The sequence below is a fragment of the Carassius gibelio genome, chromosome A8, assembly GCF_023724105.1.
Source record: "Carassius gibelio isolate Cgi1373 ecotype wild population from Czech Republic chromosome A8, carGib1.2-hapl.c, whole genome shotgun sequence".
Classification (NCBI taxonomy): Eukaryota; Metazoa; Chordata; class Actinopteri; order Cypriniformes; family Cyprinidae; genus Carassius; species Carassius gibelio.
Window position 1 is genome coordinate 7,200,974 of NC_068378.1, and position 23,802 is coordinate 7,224,775.

General features: G+C 37.8%; 2 protein-coding genes across 10 annotated transcripts in view; both read right to left on the minus strand.

The window, feature by feature from the left end:
* Nucleotides 1-3,078: 3,078 nt before the first annotated feature.
* On the minus strand, nt 3,079-6,874 carry LOC128018288 (T-box-containing protein TBX6L-like). Of its 2 annotated transcripts, none has more exons than XM_052603707.1 (9): nt 6,648-6,874; nt 6,330-6,486; nt 6,063-6,165; nt 5,446-5,610; nt 5,217-5,363; nt 4,951-5,021; nt 4,550-4,635; nt 4,188-4,401; nt 3,079-4,111 (listed from the first exon to the last, which is right to left on the minus strand). In XM_052603707.1, the coding sequence occupies exons 1-9, from the start codon at nt 6,661-6,663 to the stop codon at nt 3,655-3,657; spliced, it is 1,416 nt and encodes a 471-aa protein (XP_052459667.1). In that variant the 5' UTR covers nt 6,664-6,874; the 3' UTR covers nt 3,079-3,654. The 2 variants fall into 2 exon arrangements, with proteins under 2 accessions (XP_052459667.1, XP_052459668.1); XM_052603708.1 differs by having other exon boundaries at nt 3,079-4,108; nt 6,648-6,873.
* Nucleotides 6,875-16,654: 9,780 nt separating this feature from the next.
* LOC128018290 (calcineurin-binding protein cabin-1-like) overlaps nt 16,655-23,802 on the minus strand; it is an 86,855-nt gene continuing 79,707 nt past the window's right edge. For 7 of the 8 annotated variants that reach the window (XM_052603720.1, XM_052603718.1, XM_052603725.1 and 4 more), the window contains 4 exons: nt 21,663-21,948; nt 20,051-20,194; nt 19,225-19,409; nt 16,655-19,006 (listed from right to left, as the gene is read on the minus strand). In XM_052603720.1, the coding sequence (XP_052459680.1) occupies nt 18,863-19,006; nt 19,225-19,409; nt 20,051-20,194; nt 21,663-21,948 (759 nt within the window). In that variant the 3' untranslated portion in view covers nt 16,655-18,862. The remainder of the gene's footprint in view (nt 19,007-19,224; nt 19,410-20,050; nt 20,195-21,662; nt 21,949-23,802) is intronic. The other variant, XM_052603719.1, reaches the window with a different exon arrangement.

A 23,802-nucleotide genomic window follows, 5' to 3' on the forward strand; every position in this document is an offset into this window, starting at 1 on the left:
ACTATTGAAGATACTTCATCAAAGTCAGGTGACACAAACCTGATTCATGATTTGAAACAATATCACTCATTAGGACAAGCAGGAACTAAGATTTTATTAAAATTAAGATATTAGTTTATTTTGATAAGTGTTTGTCATGTTCTGACCATAAAGAGTCATTTAAACCCCTTTAGACTTAAAGATTTGAAATGTATCGTGACAATTATCGATATCGACTGCTATGAAAACATTTGTTGTGATGATTTTTTTGTTGTTATTATTATTATTATTATTATCATTATTATTATTTTACTGTATTTCTGATCAAATAAAGGCGGCTTTGGTGACCAAAATAGGCTTCTTTAAAAAACATTTTATAAATCTTACCAACATCTCAACTTTTGAAGACTATGTTAGTCAAGTCAGCTGTCAAGTCACTCCAAAGAGAAAAAATTAAATAAATAAATTTACAAAAGTTAGATGAGCTAGTTTAATGTGAACTGTTATTCAAGAGTTCCTCTGGTGTCTTTTGCAATGGAAAAAAAGTTATTCTGTTCAGAATTCCTTTATGTACTCCTTTTTACTGTTTTCTTTTAGTTTTATTTATTTTCTGTCTTTGATATATCAGACGTATCGCCTCTTTAAACCATCAGCTATACATTTCTGATGTGTTTGACCCGTTTGAATTTCATAACAAGGATAACATGAAATCTGAAAATCACTGAAGACTAATTCTATTTCTTCTAACATTTTGTAAATGCATTACATAATTTTAACTGAATTGTTCCCAGTTTGCAATGTCATGTTCATGAATAATCACACTGACAGTAAAGATCAACGGATTATACTACAGTTGTTAGGGTGACTTTATAGATTTTGAACATTGACAACAATCAATACAATGAGTCCCCAAGGAGAGGGACATATTTTTAAAGAAGCAGGAGATTGTGTTTTATATTTGGTATTTGGTAAAAGGTGACGACTGATTTAGTGACAGTACAGAAGCTGTTTTAACTGCCTCTACAGCAGTAACATGCTTGTCTTTTAAAGTCACCCAGAGGAGCTTTTAAAGCCTCGCTGCAGAGTTAAAATGGGGTTTAAAGGGTTTTTACAACGTGAACATTTATGTTCTCTCTCTTTCTCTCGCTCATGCATTCACTTCACTCAGTCAGAAAAACCCTTTCAGCATGTTGTTTGTTTCATTTCCCCTCTCTGATTATAATCATGCATTTCCAGCACATAACAGTCGGGTTTGTATGATGTCAACCATGCAACATTATTGTAACATTGCAAGTGTAACATTGTGAAGTTATATCATAAAGCAAAAAAAATAAATAAACTCTTTTAAAAAGAGTAATTATTATAGAAATAGTAGCTTTACTCTAAAATAATATATTTTAATACAAACTTAATTGCATGATATTTACAATTAAAATTAAAATGTATTAATTCAATACACTATACTATACTATACACAATATACTACAGCAATACGCTATACTATTAATTTATACATTTTTTAATTATCTTCAAATGTTCATTAAAATTTATCAAATTAGAATTTTGTATATTCAACAAGAAATAAATGCAAAAAATATGTGATATAATAAATAAACCTAAATAATCCTACATTTTTTGACATCTTAGATTTAAGACTTTGGATAACCACTATCTAACAGAAATCATGTATGAATGTGAATATTTTCTCAGAAACAAACAGCGAAAACATAACTGTACTATCAATCACAGGGAATTTATGATTCGATTTGCACCCTTTTCAGGCCTAAGACAATTTTTCATACTTAATGAGAGAGAGAGAGTACCAAACAGCTGCTAAGCTTGCCCAAATGATGCTAAAGAGCTCTGTAATGAATTGAGCTTGGCTAATTCTCCCACTCAGGAAATACAAACACACAAATCCACCTCCCTTTCCCTCTTTACGGCAGTCATTAGCCCCTGACATCCGCGACGGCAGCAATCTGTCCGTCTGCATCTGAGTGGTGAAAAGTGCTCTGACATCCCCCAGTTTCACGCCTCTTAAGACTCTTTCATGGGCACAGAGGGGCTATGACATGCTTTGTTATGGAAGATATTACTTTAAGTGTCCCGGATGCAAAATCAAGTAATGTGTGTGTAGACAGACAGAGATGGGTGGGGTTCCAATTAGAGCCAACAAAAAGAGGAAAAAGTGAAAGAAAAACAAAAAGGCAGCCATAGATCTTTTTTTTTTTAAGAATCATTTAAGTGATGGTTGACAGAAATGAACAAACAAAAAGCAAATATATTCATAATTCTACATGAGAAAATACACTAATTTGAATTATTTGTAAGAGAAAATATTGAACATCAAATAACTGCTTGATATTGGTTCAACTGATTTTCACACACACACATATATGGGTCAAAGACGTTAAGATGTCCGCATCAAAAGAAATGTACAAAAGTGATTTTGTGTCCACAGAAAGCACATTAAATGTAAGTAAAATGTCTACTTTTAAGGTTTCAAATAAGTTTTTGGAGGATAAAATGTGAACATTTGGTTGAAAGAATGTTACATTGTCATTCTGTGTAACATAATATTTATGCAAAAATTCAAACTACATGCTTATTCTGACGTGTACATATTAAAACATCTAAAAGAATAATGGAGCTTACTAAATTTTACTGTGTTTTAAATTAGTACAAAATTCTTACAGACAAATGGGCAAAACCTAGGAGAGTGGCAAATGTTAAAAATGTTAAATTACAACTCATTAATATTTGGGGTGAAAGTAATTCGTTTTTGAATATGTCATAAATTGATTTTTGTTGTAAATATGCCTGACACGATTGTTACACGGAATGACATTTTACTGGGTGTCTTCTGTAAATCAGGGGAAAATGTATGATATTTATTTTTTGCTCAGAAAAAAAAAAAAATGCAATTAAATGAAACAGAAAACTTTAAGCATTTTTTTGGGGGGGGGGGGGGGGGGGGGGCTACAACAGTTTAAAGCAGTATTACACTTTTTTTATGCTTAAACACTTTTTTGTCTTTGAACCGCATACATGTTTATTAGCTGTTTTTTTCCTTCTTTAGAAAAAAAGACCATAACCACATCTTTTTCATGATATTTACTGACCATTCTGAATTTCAGACATACAACACTGCAATTTCCAAAGAGCATTTTACACCACACAATTATTTCTTTCTCCTTTTTTTAACAAAAAAATAATATTAAGTAGCAGCAAAAGCGAACAGAATAAATAGACATTTTAACAACAAAGCCGAGAAAAACAGTTCATTCCTGGTCCCCACACGCAGACATGAGTTTTCAAGTCAAAATATATCAAAAGTCTAAAGAACAGCATTTCCAGATGCGTTTAATGTGGCACAAGTGACAAGCACGTTGTCTTTTCTCACAACGGAAAGAAAACAAAGACCCTCAGATCAGCAGACAGACTTTTCTTCAGTTAAACTGAAGCAGGTTTTTTTTATTTTGTATTTGCATCAAGTTGACTCACAAACAACATCCTAGTTAGAGCCACTTGATCATTACATTGGCTCAGTGTTCTAGTGTGTTCTAGTGTGTTCTGGTGCTCGCAGGTACAGGGCGACGTGTGTCATCATCTGGCTCCGGGCGTGAAGATCCAGATCTCCTCGTGCAAGACTTTAGAAAGCGTCCCGTCTCGCACTCACCAGCACGAGTAAGAGAACAGAGGGTATTGGCTCCAGTCCCCTACATTTCCGTGGTGATAGCCGTGATGGACGGCCTGGGCGCTGTATTCGGTGGGTAGGTGGTGATGGGGAGGTGGAGGAGGGGGGTACTGTGTGGACGCTGCCCCGCTCCACTGTCCCAGAGACTGTTCTGTGCTGTAGGGCGTGTAGAGAGGATGGTGGCCCAGCACACCTGGCTTGGCCTGGGCTATGGCCATGTTCAGCACCCCGGTGTAGTCCTGGTGCCCCGCGGAGGGATGTGGTGGGCAGGGAGGCAGAGCCAACTCAGGGGCGGAGGGCTTGCTGGAGGCGTCTTGATCGGGCACGGTGGCAACATCCGGCACACGGGACTCAAAGCTGGAGCGGCTCCCACATCCACTGCTGCCAACACTGGACGAGGCCGGCGAGGGGGACTTACCGTACTCGTGAAATCTGCTGAAAGATTCCGAATTTAACACTGGGACATTGACAAGTGGCTTAATAAGTCGTGTTTGAGGTCAGTAGCCTGTACCTGTAAGGCTGGTATGTGTTCTGTCCCGGCACCAGCTGTTCGGAGCTGTACATGTCTCGAGGGTCCGAGCTTAGAGGGGACTCGGCACGGACAGCACGGCCATTGTCCCGGTCGCCTGCACCTTCCCATGGGGAGTAGCGCTCGGCCTTCATCTCTGACTCCTTACGGCCCACATGTTCATCGTCCAGACCCTCGCATGAGGACCGCTGGATATCTGAGGAGATCAATTACAAATACAACAACTATTTGAGATGAGTTTTTATAAACCATCAGTCCTCGCCGCTAGTACTCGCCGCTAGTTAATGGCTCAAAAGCCAACAAAACCTAAACATACAGAAACGCGTAAAATTAAAGACCATAACCTTGTGGGCTTTCATGATCTGAGTCTTTGGACAAGTTGATCTTCTTTACAACTCTCTCAGGATCAGCAAGACTTCTGTTTGCTCGTCTGTAAAAAAAAAAACCTTGTTAAGCCGATTAACAAATGTACACAAATTTACTAAACTTATTGGAAATTTTAAATAATAAAAAGTAATTTTGTGTATTTTCTTTAATTTTTTTCTAGAAGTTATAAAAGTCTCTTAGCAACTGTTCATTATTTTATATATATATTAATATATAGTGTATAATTATAGTGTTCCTGTAGTTCAATTGGTAGAGCACTGCATTATCAAGCGCAATGTTGGGGGTTCGATTCCCCGGAACGATTCCAACTGGTAATGAAAATAATAATAAAAAATAAAAAAAGTCAAGAAAAACTTACCTTTTAGAGTTTGTGCACTCATCTCTGAATCCTTTGGCAAAGGGGTTGTGGTCGATTTTCAGCTTTGTGATCTGTGTGAAATAATGTAACCAGTCTCAGTTCTAATTGATGCTCATAAAAACATTCCACCATCTGATTAACCTTAAAATATGTGCATAAGAACACATTATAAGAACCGACATCCATATAGAACAAGGGATTTTCAGAACAGTGGCCGATCTATGTCCTTTTTTTCTTTCCTTCCGCTGATTGTATTATTCTCTTACCTTTGTGTTCTGGTATGCAGTGACAGCAGTGAATGAGGTCTCGGGGAAGGTAAAGGTTTGGAAGACGCTCCAGCGCACACTGTACAGATCATCAGCCTGAACGATATGGAAACGCGGATGGTAGCGGTGCATGGAGTGAAGGATTATCTGAATCGCATGGAGACACATACATTAAAATCACAGTCAAATTACTGGTAAACAAATGTAAGAATCAGATTGGGGTGCTTACATGTCCATGCTGGTCCAGGGCATTGTTGGTAAGCTTGAGTTTGAGGAAAGACACAGACTGTTTCATCCAGTGGCTGCCGGGCGCTGGAGAATCAGGGTGAAGGTACGTCCTGTAGGGCAACTGAGGCTCAGCCTTACCAGCCACCTCCCACTTGTCCTTGTTCCACTACAGAAAAAGAAGCATTTCATTAAATACCTGAAGACAAAATAGTGAACTGGAGCTTCTAGAGTGGCCATGACATAAGGTGCTGGGGTGTGAGAGTGTGTGTGAACGAGAGTGTGTGTTGGGGTAAAACCCCCCATTGGGATCTGTAAAAACAGGAAGAGTTGGGGCTCTTTGAAGTTGAGGAGCGCAGCCAGTGGTGAGAACGTTCTGGGGGAGACATGTGACAACGTCCCCCCAACGCTTCGACCATTCATGACTGATTCCCAATTCAACAGCTCTTCGTTTCAATAGGACACTAACGGTCTCGACCAGACTGGTCTAATCCTGCGACCAGAGCATTCAAATGGATAAGACTTTAATGTTTGCAATCACTGCACTGAGAGTCAGTTTGTGATCTATAGACATTTTAGTGGTTAACTGCATTAAAGACCAGATGAGTTTTAGGTTCTAACCTTATATCGGAGACCATCCTCTGGCACCATGTCCACCAGTAAGATGTACTTTGCATATGGCACCAATCCAGACAAGCTGATTTTGCAGTGTGGAAACATCCTCCTGTAACATAAGCATACAAAAGTCAAGTTTAGCTCTATGTCTTTTTTCTAAGAATTGAGGTATTTGGACATACGTTAAGGTCAGTTCTCTAAGAGTTTAGTTGATCTAAAACTTGAGTCAACAGTTTAGGTTTAAGTTTTAGTCAAAGGGCTCCTGAGACAGACCTGCCAGGTTTGGTTATGATCATCTCGGTGCCGATCTCATGGAAGGATCTCCACAGCTCGGGATCCTCCAGAGTCATTCGGATGTTGCCGTGGTGATAGGAATCCCCGGCTCCGGCCATGGAAGGTGGAGGAGGGAGACTGAAATTGTGCTTGAGGTCTGAGGAAAGATGGAATATTTCAGATTTCCTGTCAATGGCGTCCAATGGGAGACTCTTGGAATTTCATTCAGTTGTGCATAAAGAGTTAAGCCTGTCTGTAATTGGTGCACACGAAGAGTAAGAGCTCTTCAGGTGCATTAGGGTCAAATCAAGTACTCACCTCTGATAGCCTGCATTATTTAGGCTTCTCATAAGATGCCCTCCAAGAGAAAATGAGATGAACAAAAAGAAAAGATCAGAACGGGTAATATCTAGATGTTTCGTTTAAAAACACAAGTTCTCCAGAAGAACTCAACGGGCTTGAGTTAATTCCAATGTTAAGTCCACGGATGAAGGAGTTCAGTGTGTTGTGTCTGTGTGTTGCTTCTGCCACAGATACAGAGGGGGTGTCCCACACCTTTAAGTGGGCTCTGGATGTGGGGCGGGGCTTGGACCCCCATTCCCAGCCTTTGAAGTGACACAGTGATGAGTCAATGTCATGATCTCATTGGCCGATGGGCAGAATCAAAGAGAGTTAGCAGAGCCTTGATAGAGTCCCAACAGGAAGGGGACAAGCAGAGGAAACATGTCTTTATGAACTGCTAAAGGACTTTTAAACAAATACGTACAGACCCAGAGAATACAGGACGGCAAATCAAGCACAAGATTCAATTCATTAATCCAGTTAATGTGAGGGAGAGCAAAGACTTCACCTAATTGACAGCATTGACCCCTTCCCACAAACATAATCTGACACACTCAGCGCTCATGTCTGCTAATTCACACACACATATCCACTAATTCTCACTGATGCTACAGACACCAGGTCCTGATTTTTACAACCAGGTCAGACCATGGCAAATAATTTGAAATGCAACTGGCTTTGTCACTAGAGTATGAGTTTCTTCTGAACTTTTCCTTTTCATATGTTCTAATCACATTGAATTTCAACGGATATGCTTACACAACTTTAGACCGTGGGTTGAACGCATCTGCAGTGTAAATCCAAATCTTAAATCATGAAGAAACTAAAAAAGTTTCACACAGATCCATCTTAAACTTCATTGCCTTTAGGTTTGGTTATGCTGGTCTTTAGTCAACAGTTGTTTAACAGGCGTTTTGAGAAAAATATTGACTTACAGTCTTAAAAACTAAAGCTTATTAATGGTTGTTTGAAGCCTTAAGGAACACTCTTCTTATCAAGAATTAGTATTTGCGGTTCAAAGTGGCTATAAGGTTCTTTAGAGATAAAAACTTTCTTGGTTTAGTATGGAAAAGACCAGATCAGGCTTTTGGTTCTAGAAATAATCGATCAGAAGACAGAAAATAAAAAGGGTCTCAAGTATAGATGTTTATGGTTTGAATATGATTTGAATGTTTGTTTTCAAGGGATTGATTTTACACTATTAAAACTGAAGTTTTTAGTGACCAGTTCTTAAAAGATTATTTTTTTTCTTAGTGTGAAGAACATTTTAACATTCTAAAGGAACTTTATTTGAATGGAAAGGTTCCATGGATTTTAAAGGTTATTTTTGGAACCACAGATGGAATCTTTATAGAGAACGAGGACATTTTAATGCTTCAAAAACAAACTGAATTGAGTGAACCGATGTCCAAAATAAATGATGGAATATTAAATACATGATTTTGACTGAATGATCTCACTGATTATCTGAATGAAAGTGCATCACATAAAGTCATTATAGAGTTGTAGCAGAAAGCAAACCCTGGGGCAGCTCTACAGGTGAGGTCTACCTGAGAAGAGGAGGGAGGCTTGTGTATTCAGGGTGTCTAGACTGATCGCTCCTCGATGGTTAATCTCATTAGTAAGAAATGCTCTCTGAAGGCAGCAGGCTTTCTATTCATGCAGAGAGATACAGGCAGAGATACATAAAGAGGGACAGATAGATAGGGAACAGAAAACAGAGAGATGGATCCTAAAGAAATGGGAATGTTTTAGTGGTTCACAGCCTGTTAGCACCACTCACTGCAGTCTTCATGTTTTTTTCAGAGTACACATGAATAGGGGGAGTTTACTTGTGTGAATGTCAGTCATTGTTATGTATCTGTGACTATAAGCTGAAATGAGCGCTTGACTGACTGTTCACAGATGAGGAATGTGAAGCTGATCTGCAAGCAGACGCGTCTTTATTTATGGGTGTTTCTTTGGTAAAGTTGAAGAAACAAAGGCTATATATATATATATATTTGGGGCAAACATGGACTATCCCAACTTTTGGCATACAAATTTAATGTAAAAGTTTAACCCAATGGTTGGGTTAGTCCATATTTGATCCAAAATTGGGTTGAAACAACCTAGAATTTTTTAGAGTGCATTTAAAAATTATAAGAAAGTTGTAAAAAAATGTGTTTAATGAATGACAAATAAGATTTTTTTATTAAATAAAAAATATTAAAAATACTGCAATATTTCTAGGTAAATACGTGACATTGATCATGTGAAGTGCTACTGCCTTTACAGTGAAAGGGGGACAAACCAAATGCTTAAATATGTTTGGAATATGAATGTTTGGAAATTAATTCAAACTATTTCCAAGTAGGATCTTGTACAATTCTTAGTGGATTTCAAAAGAAACTGGGCTTGCTTTAGGGTGTTTTTAAAACTGGAATTGAATGAGACAGAAGCAGAAAGGGTGACTATTGACTGGTTCTGCTGTTTTAGTCATCAGAAAACACAATCACAGTTGGTTCTGTTTCTCCACCCTGGCATAGAGCACTGTTAGCACAACTCTTTCTTATGCTAAACGCTAACTCCACCGAAACAGACTCTTAATCACCACCATTTCCTACATATGCAAGAACTGAAGGGACTGATGTATTTGAGAACAAATACTGCCATACATACAAAGACCCCAAAAATGATTGCTACAACCATTCGCTTGATGACATAATGTTGAATTGTTGATACATACTGTGAATATGTAGGCACTGGAAGAGATAGATGTCAATGGACAATATGTATAAGCAATGATGACTTACAATACCCTACAGTACCATGAAATTCATTGCAATATCTTGGAGTAGCGTGAAAATCTCATGCTATGTTATTTGCTGTATTATCATGCTATCTGTCATGCTAAGTACCACAGTACTTTATTACGAGGGCTATGTTATTTTACATTATATGGAATTTAAAGCAAAACGCATGATAATTACATTTCTTCCCATTCATGGAAACATTTATATATTAGCTATTAATGTATAATAAACGTGTTATAACACCTTTTAGCAGCCCTCTTAACACAAATGCAGTCTTGAGTGCATTTCTCCCTATATATTGACCAATGGCAAATTAACCTAAAGCTTGTTTTGACGGTTACTTTGAGTGGATGCAATAAAGAAGATTAAAACACTAGCAGTTAAATCAGTTGTCTGTTTTACAAGCTAAAAGCCCCCAAAAGCTGTGATTGTATTGATTGAGAGCATACGGCAGTCTGGGAGGATCCGTGTTAGTCTTATACTCAAATTCATCTATACAATGGAAAGAAGAACATTAACAAAATCCCCCACACCTCACAGTCACTCTGGAGGTTAACAGAGAGGCCTAAACCTGGAGAAAACGGCAGAAGACATTAGCCAAACACACGTTTAGCTATCTTTCCATCATGAAGGTGTGATGGCCAGGTTTCATTTCCTTCACCTGAGACTGGTCGGTATGATTCACACATGGCGCGTGGCTCTCCTCACTCCTCTGAGATCACACACACTCATTGTTGCAGGACTAGCATGTAGTTTTCCTAAACCTAACCCAGCGGTAGCACACTTATAATAGCCCCAGTGCTGAGGACTATCATATATTTTCAGAGCGAGATTTCATGCTAGAGTAGATGGCTGGTAGCTGGGGAAAATTACACGAGTAACCTCAATACTTATTATAGTAATTACATTCAATTACATATTATTTTTCTGGATTGGATTTTTGATTGCAGGTACCCAGTCTGATGCAGTTCCTGTTGAACCTCTAGCGTTTGGCATTGAGAAAATTGTGCTTAAGTAGTTCGTTTTATTACCCAATGTATCTATATTGCTTTTAAATACAATAAACGTTTTGAGTTTTATTTGAAACTGTGCAAAAGTTTAGCTCGGGAAAGCCAAGCTCATGAGTTTGATTTGCAGAGAACACACATTAATTAAATGTACAGCTTGAATACGGCACTTTGGATAAAATTGTCTGCCAACAGTGCATAAATATAAAATGGGTAGCACTTTATTTTACAGTCCTGTTCCTTGTGTACATACTATGTACTTATTATAGTAATTACAATATCTATGTAATAACTAGGTACTAAACCTAACCCTAACCCATGTAGTTGCCTTGTGTTACCAGAACTTTCTTAGATAAATACACTGTAAGTACACTATAAGTACATGTTAGTACACGTACTGTAAAATAAAGTGCAACCATGAAATGACTTCAGCACAATTGTTTCTGTCTGTTTAACCTCATAGTGTAATAAGCAATGACTGCGGATGACATGAGAAAAACATCTCACGCTAACACAGTGCAGCACTCTGAAGTGGAGGAAGGTGTGTTCTGTACATATGTTTGATATGGGAAATGAATGCATTTACATCAGCAGCAGTAGAGTCATAGGCATTATTCAAGATGAACATTAAACACAAAACACACAAACTATCCACTGAAGTCTAAAAGTGAGAGAAATATGGTAGAGAGAAAAAAATAGATATAAGGAAGAAACAACACAATCCCACAGCAATTTTACATTTTGCTGAAATGTAGCTTATTTGAATGTTGTACAATTACATCTGTAGATTTTTATAGGATCTGCCTGCGGCCCACTGATGGTTAGGTGTAGGGTCAGACCTTCCTGCTTTTTTTCCTAGAAATCTTTCGTTTTTATGCAAATCATACAAGATCATACAAAAATGCCACCTTAAATAGTTGTTTTCTCATGTGATCATGTTGGAAGAAACGAGCTTAACGTAAGATCTGTTATGCTGTCATTTGAAACAAGTCAGTTGTTGAAACGGACACCAGCCTACATTTTAAAGCCAGACATGTGAGCCGTGGACTCGCTGGCTTATTAACACCTGCGAGGTGCTTACACGCTTGAAAATCAGACACATTAGATGAGTTTAATTAAGGTGAGAAGTGCTGACTGTTTGGTTCATTCCCTAAAGATGTTTTTCAAAGGTTATGCTAGGAGCCATATCAGTTAAATTTTTCTTATGACAATAAAAAACAGCCCTGTGAGACTAAATATTCTTTAGTTTCAAGAAACCAATGCTATGGTATAGCGGCGTGGCAAACTTGAGTCGCAAAAGGTCAAACTTCACCTCACTGACTTTTCCTTAACCTTCTGAATCTGTGAAGTGCATCATAAAATGATCCGTATCCTCTTTGATCAGGTTAAAACATCATTAATGTGTAACTGAAAACACGTGGCTGCTCTTTAGAGGAAATGTATGGTTACGTGGAGTGTCGAATCTAAACGTTATAGGAGGTTTCCTTCTGTAGATCCCACAGGGATCAAGAGAGTCCCGCTGGGACGCCCCACACTCACGCTGGGCTTCATGTGTTTGCTCTGGGACTCCAGCAGCTCATCTCAAAGCAGTTTGGCTGCTGGTTTTTAGTAAAGGGTGACAGTTTGGGCAAGAGAGAGAGAGAGAAAATGATGGAAAGGTCAGAAAGGACGAACTGGAGGAAGTGGCAATGTCACGGCCAAGACCACCTCACATGCTCTCTTTCCGCTTTTGGGTGGATTTTGGCTCGCAAGAAATTTCTTATTATGCAAAGTTAATCGAATTTAATCCCTGGGGTGTTTCTTTATGTGAGAGTCGACATGTTTCAATTTGCAGGACCTTAAAATACAGGAAACAGGAAACGCTGTTATGAATCAAACATTGTCACTCGGTCAGATATTTAACATGTCTTAAAATCTCTTCTTCCTCCAGCTCATCTCTGCATCCATCCCGTATCGCAGACGCTCAAGTCAGGAGGTGTTAGGCACCTCTGCCATTTGGTGCGCCTTGTGTGGACGTATCATCACTCAATAGCTTAACAGCTGCCAATACACAGGCGCTCTGGACTGGGATCAGACGGCTGTGGGGTCTATAAAGAGCCCCCCCGCTATGGGCCGACGAGAAATCTCACACCTTTTCCTGCATTAGCCATGCAATCTTCCCTTTTGATGCTCTAACGGGCCACTTTAAGTGCTCAGGTACGGCCGTCGGGGGGACCATGATATGTGTCAGCTCAAATGGTGAAAAACTGTACCAAGAGATTCAAAAAAGTGCAGAAATGCAATGCAGTAAAGCTGGAGTAAATGAACGCCACAATCATACTAAGCTGGCATTGGATACAGTGCATGCATTTAACAGGATTCCTCCACCGTTTTTTTTTTTTTTTTTCATGACTTTTTTATACTAGCCAACCCATTTGCTTTTTTTTTTTTTTTTTTTTTTTTTTACACAATTAAACAATTAGGAATAGGTATATTCAGAGCTTGTAAGGATTTTAATTTAAAAACTTCACATTTTTACTCATTCATTTTATCATACTTTTTTAATTTTTAAAATAATCATTTTAAAATTCCTTCATATTTCTAGATGTTTCCATGATGGCGTGAACACAATATAAAAATAAAAAAAAATGATTTATTTTCTTATGATTTGTAGCTAAAACAGTAGAGCATAACGCTAGCCACAACAAAGGTCATCGATTCCAAAGGAAAATCATGATACAATTTATGGCTGAAATGCAATGTAAGTAACTTTGGATAAAATAAACAAACATTTTTTTAAACATTTTATTTTTTGATAATTTTTTACAATTCTTTAAAAAGGAAAGATGTTTTAATGTCAATAGTTTCAAAGGCCTATATGTCTGACCAAATTCAAAACTGTAATGTTATTTTAGTATTATTTAAAAACCTTACTTATAGTATGTATTGTAATAATTCAAATTTTTTTACATCTTCAGTTTTAGCAATTTTTAGTACTATTCATATAAATAGTAGTAAAAAGTAAAGCAAAATAGTAGCATTTTATTGTAGTTTAGTAATAGTAGTTTATTTTTAATTCCAGTTTTATTATTTTAGTACTTAGTTCAAGTTTTAATTTAAGGCCATTTAAGTTTCATTTCAGTTTTCAAGATTCAGTTTCTAAGCTTAATATGTAAGTTAAGAAAAAAGTTTTTTTCTCAAGTTAAGTGTAAAGTTTTATATATGTTTCCAATTTATTTACCAAATGATTAAAATGCCATCAATAGGTCAGAACGTGTTGTCATTGATTGCATTTGAGCATTTACTACAAGAAATAGCCCGATGCTGCTTATGATTGGCTCATTCACCTGAACTAAAGGTCAGTTTTCTTGCAGTACTCGCCCAAACTGCCTCTAACAATCACCTAACATAACAACATATCGGCTTTAATATAGATCAAATCCAAATATACATTATGACTCATGAGTATTCAGACGGATGGAGGCCAGCAGATGCACACAGGAGACAAACAACCACCACCTACCCCCATATCCCCTAAAATAAAGATCTGACACACATTTGGTCCAGTATGTAAGAAAACAAACTCTCAGTGTAGTGTGCCTGACAAAGGGGCTATATGACACATTGGCAGCACTTCATAAGAAACCTCTGGGAGCTGCTAATGGGTCTTAATGGCCTTCCTCAAGTCTGAGAGCTTCACACCAGCCTGGACTCTGTCTTTGACAAGGCCTGGCTAAAAGAGACAGGGTGGTCTATAGCCCAAGAGGATTACAGGAAGACTTTGAGGACATGATGTCATCATTTCCCATAACACCCATCATGGAAGCTAATGTCAAAAAGAGGAGAGATTTTATAGAAAGAGCATGCATGCGTATGAAGACCTACAAATGGGAACCCAGCAAACAGTGTCGGCCCACATCTGCCCCGTGTGAAATCCATGCGGGGATATCCGAATGGGTCTGGATCAAGCACTGACTAACTAGCTATAAATATAAATATATTAACACTGAAAAGACTGATATGACAAATGATGACATGACAAATGTGTGTATGCATATTAAATGGAAGACTTTTTTGAGAATGAGAAATTTTAATGAGAATTTTATTCAGAAGTAAGCTGAGCAAAATATGCAGTTTGTTCAAGGTATGTATATATACCAAAATGCATATAAATATATTTGCATTACATTAACATTTAATCAGTTTGCAGATGCTTTTATCCAAAGTGACTTACAAATGAGGAGAACTATAGAAGCATTCGAAAACAAGTGATGTAACAAGTCTCAGTTAGTCTAGCACAGTACACACAAGTGTTTTTTTCTTTTTTTTATTAGACAAAAAAAGTAAAGAATAAAATAGGTACGGCTAGTATTACATGGTCAGGTACTGACGAAAAATATTTCTTTAAACATTTTCTAATGTTCCTAATGTTGTTTATATGGTCTGTGAAGCTTAACTGATCATTAATCACAACTCCAGGGTTCCTGGCTGTCCTGGAAAGAGTTGTGGTTGATGAGCTTAGCTGTATAGAGAAGTTGTGATGAAGTGCTGGGTTGGCTGAGACAATGAGCAGTTCTGTCTTAGCAGGGCAATGGTCCTTCATCCAGTCCGAAATGTCTGTTAGACAGGCTGCAATGTGAACAGCTACCGTCAGATCATCTAGTTGGAATGAGAAGTAGAGAGGAGTGTCATCAGCATAGCAGTGATACGAAAAGCCATGTTTCTGAATGACAGATCCTAATGAGGACATGTAGATGGAGAAGTGGTCCAAGGACTGAGCCCTGAGGAACCCCAGCAGCAAGAAGTTGTTACTTAGAAACCTCACACCTCCAAGACAACCTGAAGGACCTACCTGAGGAGAAAGACTTGAACCGCTATAGTGCTGTTCCTGAGATGCCCATCTTCATGAGGGTGGACAGGACGATCTGGTGGTTAACTGTGTCAAAAGCAGCAGACAAAAGCAGCAGACAGACTGCAAATGTCTTTGGAGTGAATGGAAGAAGGGATACTTGTCTGTAGTTTTCTAAAAGTATTGGATTTAGAGAGGGTTTCTTAATCAGTGGGGTTACCCAAGCCTGCTTAAATGCTTTGGGAAATGTACCAGTGTGAAGAGATGAGTTGATAATGTGAATGAGTGCAGATATGAAGACCTGTAGGAGGTAAACCCTGCTAGGGGATCCCAATAGGATCAAGCGGACAGGTAGTAGGATGATTGGAAAAGATACGTTTAGAGATGTTTGCCTCCAAGAGAGGAGACAGTGTGTGTACTTCTTATGATGTGTTTGTCAGTTTGTGGTGTGTAGAATTGCCTGCTGATGGTTTTTGTTATATTTATGCAGAATATGTATTTATATATTGCATGGCATGTGTGCTTTCAGTTGTTCCTACATTTTTTTCTAACAAAATTTATTATAGGTGTTTGTATGAAAGTTACTGATGAAGCAAGATTATTTTTAAAAAAAAAATAAAACTCTGAAAAAAACTCATGCTACGCACAAATTGTTGAAATTCACATGCTTAATGAATGAGACCCATTCTCCTTCTAGAGAGCATCTGGGGCCAGTTGCAAACACATTAGACTGAACTATTCTGACTAAAGGGTACAGCCTCATTTTCAATATAGTTTATGTAACCGTCTTTAGAAAGTTACAACCAACTCTAGACTAAGTCTAGTCTAAGTGGTTTATGTATCCAGCCATTGGTTGGACACAAATCTGTGTAGTGCAGGATGAATCATCAATGCTCTTTTTTACATTAAAGTAAATTTTGACTATGTTTAAAGTCACTGTAATAGAAGAAACACAAGTGTTGAAAAATCATTTTTTCCAGTTTGTGACGTACTTCTAAAAGAGATCACGGAAAAATAAAGAAACGAAGATCAGGACTTGGTTCAGTCCACTGGATGTTGTTTGGATGGAAGCAGATCTGAATATGACCTTGCAGGGGAAAAGGATGGGGTTTCAACTGATTAAATGACTGGAAAAGTCCTGGTCTGTCATTTCACCAGAAGATTCCCTTATTACATTTTGATTAAAAGTGTAAAAATTAAACTGATTTTATAAATGTATACTTGAATTGTTCAGAATATCTATAACAATAATTCATGAAATAGAGTGAACTGGCATTTCATGTTCATGTGTAGTTAAAACTCTAATTGTGATTTCATAGGGTCTTTGTAATCTCACAAAACAAACAACAAAGATCAGGTAAAAATGTGTAAGTGTATTTTTGGTTTTGTGATATCATCAATGCAGCAAGTCAGAAATATCAAACTTCTCAGAAAAAAAAAAAAAAAGCTTGAGGACAGTAATACCTCATAGATTTCCAAATAGCACAAAAATCCTCACATCTGTAGAGACCAGAGGATGTATCCATCTCTGCCGGCGTCTTACATTCTTAACAAGCATAGGAGACCGCATACAAAAGACAACAACAAACTAAATATTATTTTACAAAGAGCAAAAAATAGAAACATCTCTTTATCAGTTTACAGGTAGTTTGGTCGCACATGCTCATTGCATCGATTCATTTCATCCCTTCAAAGTCTTTTCGTCTTATATTGAAAAATTCTGCACTCCCAAAAATACTGGTAACTATTTATCCATCTACAAATAGAAAACGTTCAGTAAAAAACATTCCTCCGTCTAAGTTTATTAAATAACAGAACTGGAAATGATCTGGTGGGGAAACATGACCAGCACCATGACCAGAAAAAAATCACCAATGTCCGGTCAGACACGCTCTTAATGCTCCAAGATAAAGCAGTGCTACTACAAACTGAAACACAATGCCACATGTCAAGAACATAACCTCAGTATAACTAATGTCTGGGCACTTTACTTTGGTTAAAGGGACAGTTTAGCCATAAAGTAAGTTTCTGTCTTCATTTTCTTACAATCGTATTATTATAAACTCCAAAAGGAGATGTTTTGCAAGATATTCATGCTTCTACTTCCCATACACTGAATGTGAAGTGACCAAAGGCTAGAGTAAAGAACATACCAAAATGCAATATTATAACAAATGTCAATGAGCGAAAATAACTACGTACATTTGAGTCTGTTCCTCTCGCAAAAGTATCTAATGACTTGGAATACAGCGTACAATGCCACACGCATTATTATTTTGGTGCTTTTTTCATTTTTGGATCCTGGCAGCCTCTGGTCTCCATCCACTATCATTGTAAGGAAAAGAGCAGCATGAACGTTCTGAGAAATTTCTCCTTTTGTGTTAAAATAAAATGGAAGTAAATGTTTAAAGAACAGCCAAATTTGGGGTGAACGTCTTTCCCAAAAATAAGAGACCAGCACCATTTTTAAGCCTTTTCACATTTTTTCATATTGACGTAATCCTTGAAAAAAAGAACAAAAACAAACATAAGGTCAATTCTTCTGTAGCTAGATAGATCACATTCACATTTCAATTGTGATATGAATAATTATCACATCTTCTCAGCGCTGGTGACGAGGCTGACATGCTTCACCCTTTCAGCTGCTGCCGTTTATAATCCTCAGATGGAAATGTAATAAAGCTACAAATGAAAACATGAAATCAGGTCAAAAATGATCTGAACTGAAATGGAACTTGGTGGCTTAAATACTCCAAAGTTTGCTATTTTCACAACCAACAGATTACCGATAAAATAAGTATTTAAATAGAAATTGTGTGGTGCTGTGAAGAATCATACGTTTGTAGAACCTCCCTTTAAAACGCCATTAGTTAAAGCATGGACAACTGATCAAGCTTGATGCTCCATGTGCACTGTTCGTGTAAGCAGCAGAGCTCGAAGCACACGCAGGAAAACAGAGACACAGGTCCACACGGCTGTTAAAGAACGGGCACGTTTGCATGCTGACGTCTCGAGGTGATATTCCACGTTTGGTTGCAATGCCACTGAAACCGGGTGTTGATATGACTCAAGTTTATTTTACACTGCTTGAACTGACCAAACGTCAAGCGCAATTCATTTCCTCGTAGATCTGTAAACAAAGTCGTGGTGGATTTAATGCCCAGGAAACTCTTGAGTGAGTAAATTGCATTACACAAACTGTCGATATTACATAATCCATCCTTAGGGAAATGATTTTGTACCGACTTTGCATGACTCCACTGTGGTTTAGCCGTGAGAACTGCAGGAGTAAAAATGGCACTTTGCAGGATTGCGCACAACGACAACAAAAAACAGCAGAACGACATCATAACCCAGTCCATGCTTAGCAGCAGAGGAGCATAACCAACAGGACACAAGTGGCAGGGTAGGAAAAAGCCCTTTCGCTGAAAATCGTGCATTCAGCGGATAAATCGCGCTATTCAAAAAAACTGGACGAAGACAAAAAAATAAAACGTCAACAATTAGCTGCAGCTACAAGATTACAAAAGAAGATTTAGCTTCAGAGCTCAGCTTGAGAGTTCAAATGTCCATGTAGTCATCTTCTTCATCAGACTCGCTTTCAAAAGAGGACTCCTGACTCGATGTCTCTTGCACCTCTAAAGCAGGCTGAGCGAGAGTGTCTTTCTTCACGTTAGCTGCCGACTGAGAGGACAGGATCACATTCTGATGGGAAAACCAGACAAAGAGGACACTTTAAAAGAGCATCTGATGGATCCACAGTGGCTCCCCAAAAATATTTTAAATAATATTTTAAATCTCATATTTCAAAAGTGTTCAAATATGTTTCGAGTCGCTGTATCTGTTGATGCGTCAAGATTGCAAAGAGCTTATCTGCTTTACTCTGAAATAGGAATGAATATCGGTGACGCAAAAATACCAACCTTGAGTTTTTGTTTGGTTTCTTCAGAGATGCTACCTTTCGGGGAGAGCAGGGTGGGCGTGGGGGGCGTGACCGTTATCTCCGGCGGGAATTTAGTGACTGTGGAGGGGATCACCAGTTTGGGCATGTTGGGAGGGATTCTGGACCGGATGCGACTCGCATCTCCCTGCTTTGACTGGTCACTTTCTGAAAACAATCATCGACACACACACAAAAGTAATTTCTTAGTTTAGATGGCTTTATTATTATTCTAAAAATGTGAAAAATTTAAATAGAGAATAAGTAGGTGTTATATAATTATTGCATTATTTATATTTAAATATCAAATATGTATATTCACAATAATATATTTGTGTCCCTGGAGCACAAAAGCAGTCTTAAGTCGCTGGGGTATATTTGTAGCAATAGCCAAAAAATACACTGTATGGGTCAAAATTATCGATTTTTCTTTTATGCCAAATACCATTAGGATATTAAATAAAGATCATGTTTCATGAAGATATTTTGTAAATTTTCTGCTGTAAATATATAAAAAATGTATTTTTGATTAGTAATATGCATTGCTAATGAATCATTCTGACAACTTTAAAGGCGAATTTCTCAGTATTTAGATTTATTTGTACCCTCAGTTTCCATATTTTCAAATAGTTGTATTTCTGCCAAATATTGTCTGATCCTAACAAACTACACATCAATGGAAAGATCATTCAGTGCAGCATTTTGTAACACTACGAATGTCTTTACTGCAACCTTTGCATCCAAGTTAAGGCATCCTTGCTGAATTAAAGTGCTCATTGCATCACGTCTCAAACGTGAGCAGATGTTACCTGTTGAGCAGGACGGGGGCTCGTGAGCGGCCCACTCCTGTGTGCTGGGAATCTGAGAGACGGTGGTCATCTTCATCTGCTGGCACAGATGGGACTCCTGCTGACGGTACAGCAGACCCTCAGTGACCGGCTCCTCTCGGTCCTCTACACACACACACACACACACACACACACACACACACATCAGAGACACGTGCCATTAGTGAGTGAACACAGAGTTTAGGCCGTCATATCTGAATGCAAGGCCACATTCAAACCAGGTTTAATGCATCAATTATATTATGCATATCAGTGTTATTTTATAGTTATTCACAGTACAAACTATTATAGCACAGATTAATATTTTAAGATAACTACAAAATACCAACATTGATGTATATCAACACTAATACATATAATGAAAGACAATTATAATATCTGCATCTATTTTTCAGATTTCACTCAAGTGTCAGAATAAAAAGTGAGGTTTATATGATATAAACTGTGACTGCATGTTACACAAATGTGATTATGTAGTAGTAGTGCATGCACTTTCATTTGGCCTCAAGGACACACACACACACACACACACACACACACACACACACACACACAGGGCCTTTCAGCCGTATACATGCACACTTAACACAATCATGTACTTGGGCACTTCATCCTTGTTTCCTTAGCAACTGAGCATGAAGCATGAGCATGAACACATCAGCTTAAACTAGACACAGCGAACACACTCGTTTAACACCAGAGTGTGTATCTTAGATGAAGTCAGGACAGACACAACATGCTCTAATAGTAAGGAAAATTTGTTTGTTGAAGTTATAAGATGTATGTTGATTCCCAGCATGCAGTGGTTACATAAAGTTTAAATTATAAACAGAATGTACAATTTCATGAACAAACACGCCCTCTGCTGGACACATGCGGAGTGTCAACTAAACCAGCATCTACTAAAAAGTGTGTGTTAAAAATAATAAACAGGTACTACCAAACTACTTTCATTTAGTATGCAGTGTACTGTGCATAGCCCGCAATTTGTCAGTATGCATACAACACCCAGATGACCTACTAGCTTTGCCAAAATGTGTAGTATACGGAGCAAACTTCATGGAATAATACCACAATGCAATGCTCTCGACAATAATATTATTGCAATTTAAAAGAACTGTTTTCTAGTTGAACATATTCTAAAATGTAATCTTTCCTGTGATCTTTCCATCATTGCTCCAGTCTTCAGTGTCACATGATCAATCTAATACGATGATTTACTGCTCGAGAAACATTTCTTATTATCATCATCCATGCTGCAAACAGTTATTATTTTTGTGGAAACATTTTAAATGTGTTTGATTGTCACTGTTGATCAATTTCATGCATCCTTGCTGAATAAAGTAGATCAATTCTTTCCAAACTTTTGAATGGTAGTGTATTTCGGAAATCATAATTGGAGAGCTGACATGTGCACTAATTTAAGCCGGACTAAATCATGGTGTACTAGAAATTGCACAGTATGCAGTGTATAGTACACCATGAAGTATGACAAGTGTTATGCAAAGTATATTCATGTGTAAAAATCATTTTAATCATTTAAAGGCAATGATAAAGCCAATAGATGCTGTACCTGTGTGAGGCACGAAGGCCATGCTTGCTATTGGCTGGCTGGGTGTTTTCTGCTGCTGTGATTGGTCGGGTTGGCTGGAGGGCGGGCAGTAGATCTGTGTTGGAGTGCTGTGTGTCTGTGTCTGTATGAGAAGCGCTCGAGGGCTCTTGCTCAGCTTGGCCTCCCCGTCCTGCGTCGGTGCTGGGTACGTGTGCGTGTGGAGGCACGGCGTGGAGAAAGATGCGGGGAAGAAGAAGTCTCGCTGGTCTTTACTAAACTTGGGAGTGCTGGGTGCATCACTGGAGCTCTGAGAGACAGATGGGACAGAAAACTGAGCCATGAGTTGACGTCATCGCTTTTAATACTTTAAATTGACAGAAGCAAAGATTGAAATAAGTTGATGATGACCTTCTGCTCTTTACGTCTATTACGGTCAATAAGACACAACTCATTATAAATAACCCTTAAAAATCAAATAAATATAACTGTTTTCTGTTTGAATAGTGTCATTTATTCCTGTGAGAATCATTACTCCAGTCTTCAGTGTCACATGATCCTTCAGAAATCAGTATAATGTGCAGATTTGCTGTTCAAGAAACACATTTTTTTTCAATGCTGACAACAGTTTTTGCTGCTTAATATATTTGTGGAAACCATGATACATTATTATTTTTCAAGATTCTTTGTTCAAAGCTCCATAAAACAGCATTTATTTAAAAATAAAGATCTTTAAAAATATCATTCAAGTTTTTTTTTTTTTTTTTTTTACTGTGACCTTTATTGCATTTATTGACACAAATGAATGCATCCTTGTTGAATTAACACATTTCCTTCAATTAGTTTTATTTTTAAATGAGGTCATGCTTTTGCATACTAGTTAAAAAAAACACACATTATAAACCAATCCAGCATTTTAACTCTTAGAACTGGTATAGCAGCAAATACACTGAAACACCCAATAAACAAGCAGGAAACACACTTGTTGAGCAAATATCCAATCAAAAGCTCATGCTACAGATCTGAGCATCCAATCAGCTGTTTCCGTGAGGCCTACCTGTGAACTAGGGTTTGGTTTTGCCCTGCCTAGTGCCCTCTATCAAGACGGACGATTCAGAAGACGCTCAGCAGAAAAGCAAGTGAGCAGGTGAACAAAACTAAACGGCTCTGGGTCCTGTGTGTGTGTGTCTTGAGAGAAGCACTCAGAGACACACACACAAACAAACTACACCACAACAGAACCAGCTGCCATAGCAACAAAACCAAAGCGCAGCCAATCGCTGATCAAACGACCACGCACTGTCTCTTCGTCTCTCTCTCAGAGGTGTTGGACTGGATCACATCTTGGTTTGGGGTGCACAAATGTTCAGAAGCTGCCAGGAAGAAGGATGGAAACTTTCATGAAGCTGCAGCAATGAACTCAAGTTTTCTTCAGAAGAAAAACATGAGTGGAGCTTGTATGTGTGAAACTAGAACAAAATAATGTTGCTAAGATGATCTGGGTGGTTGATGAATGCTGTTAGATGTCTGCTGAGCAGCCTGAGTCAAAAGTCATCACCCCAGGTTTTTCTATGAAGTTCTGAAGGTCTCTCCTTTAATGTATCTGAGATTTGTTTTGCACAATTTATCATGTGACAGGTCAAATAATGATTCGCAATATAGCAATGATATTTTTTAACATTCTGTAAAAATAAGTGTGAGTAAGTTTCTCAACCCAGAAAGCTGTAGCAATAAAGGTGGTTACTATGAGGTTTCTACATGTTTAAAAATAAAGGTTATTTATCATTGATTGTTCCATGAAGAACCTTTAACAACTATGGAGTCTTTCCATTCCACTAAAGTCTCTTTATAGTGGAGAAAGGTTTATTTTATATATAAAGAAATAGAATAAAGAAAATAAAAGATTATTTTAAGAACTGTTCACTGAAGGGTTCTTTGAGGAACCAACTATGGTTCTTCTATGACATCACTGCAAAAAAAAAAAAGAAAGAAAAAACATTACTATAAACCAGACCTATTCAATTACAGTTCCAAGAGGTCCGGTCTCTACATTTCAGATGTCCGAACAATATATATACATATACAAATATATACACATATATGGGGGCATCAGAGCCAAAGGGCAATGGCATCTTAGAATTATATATATTATATATATAACATT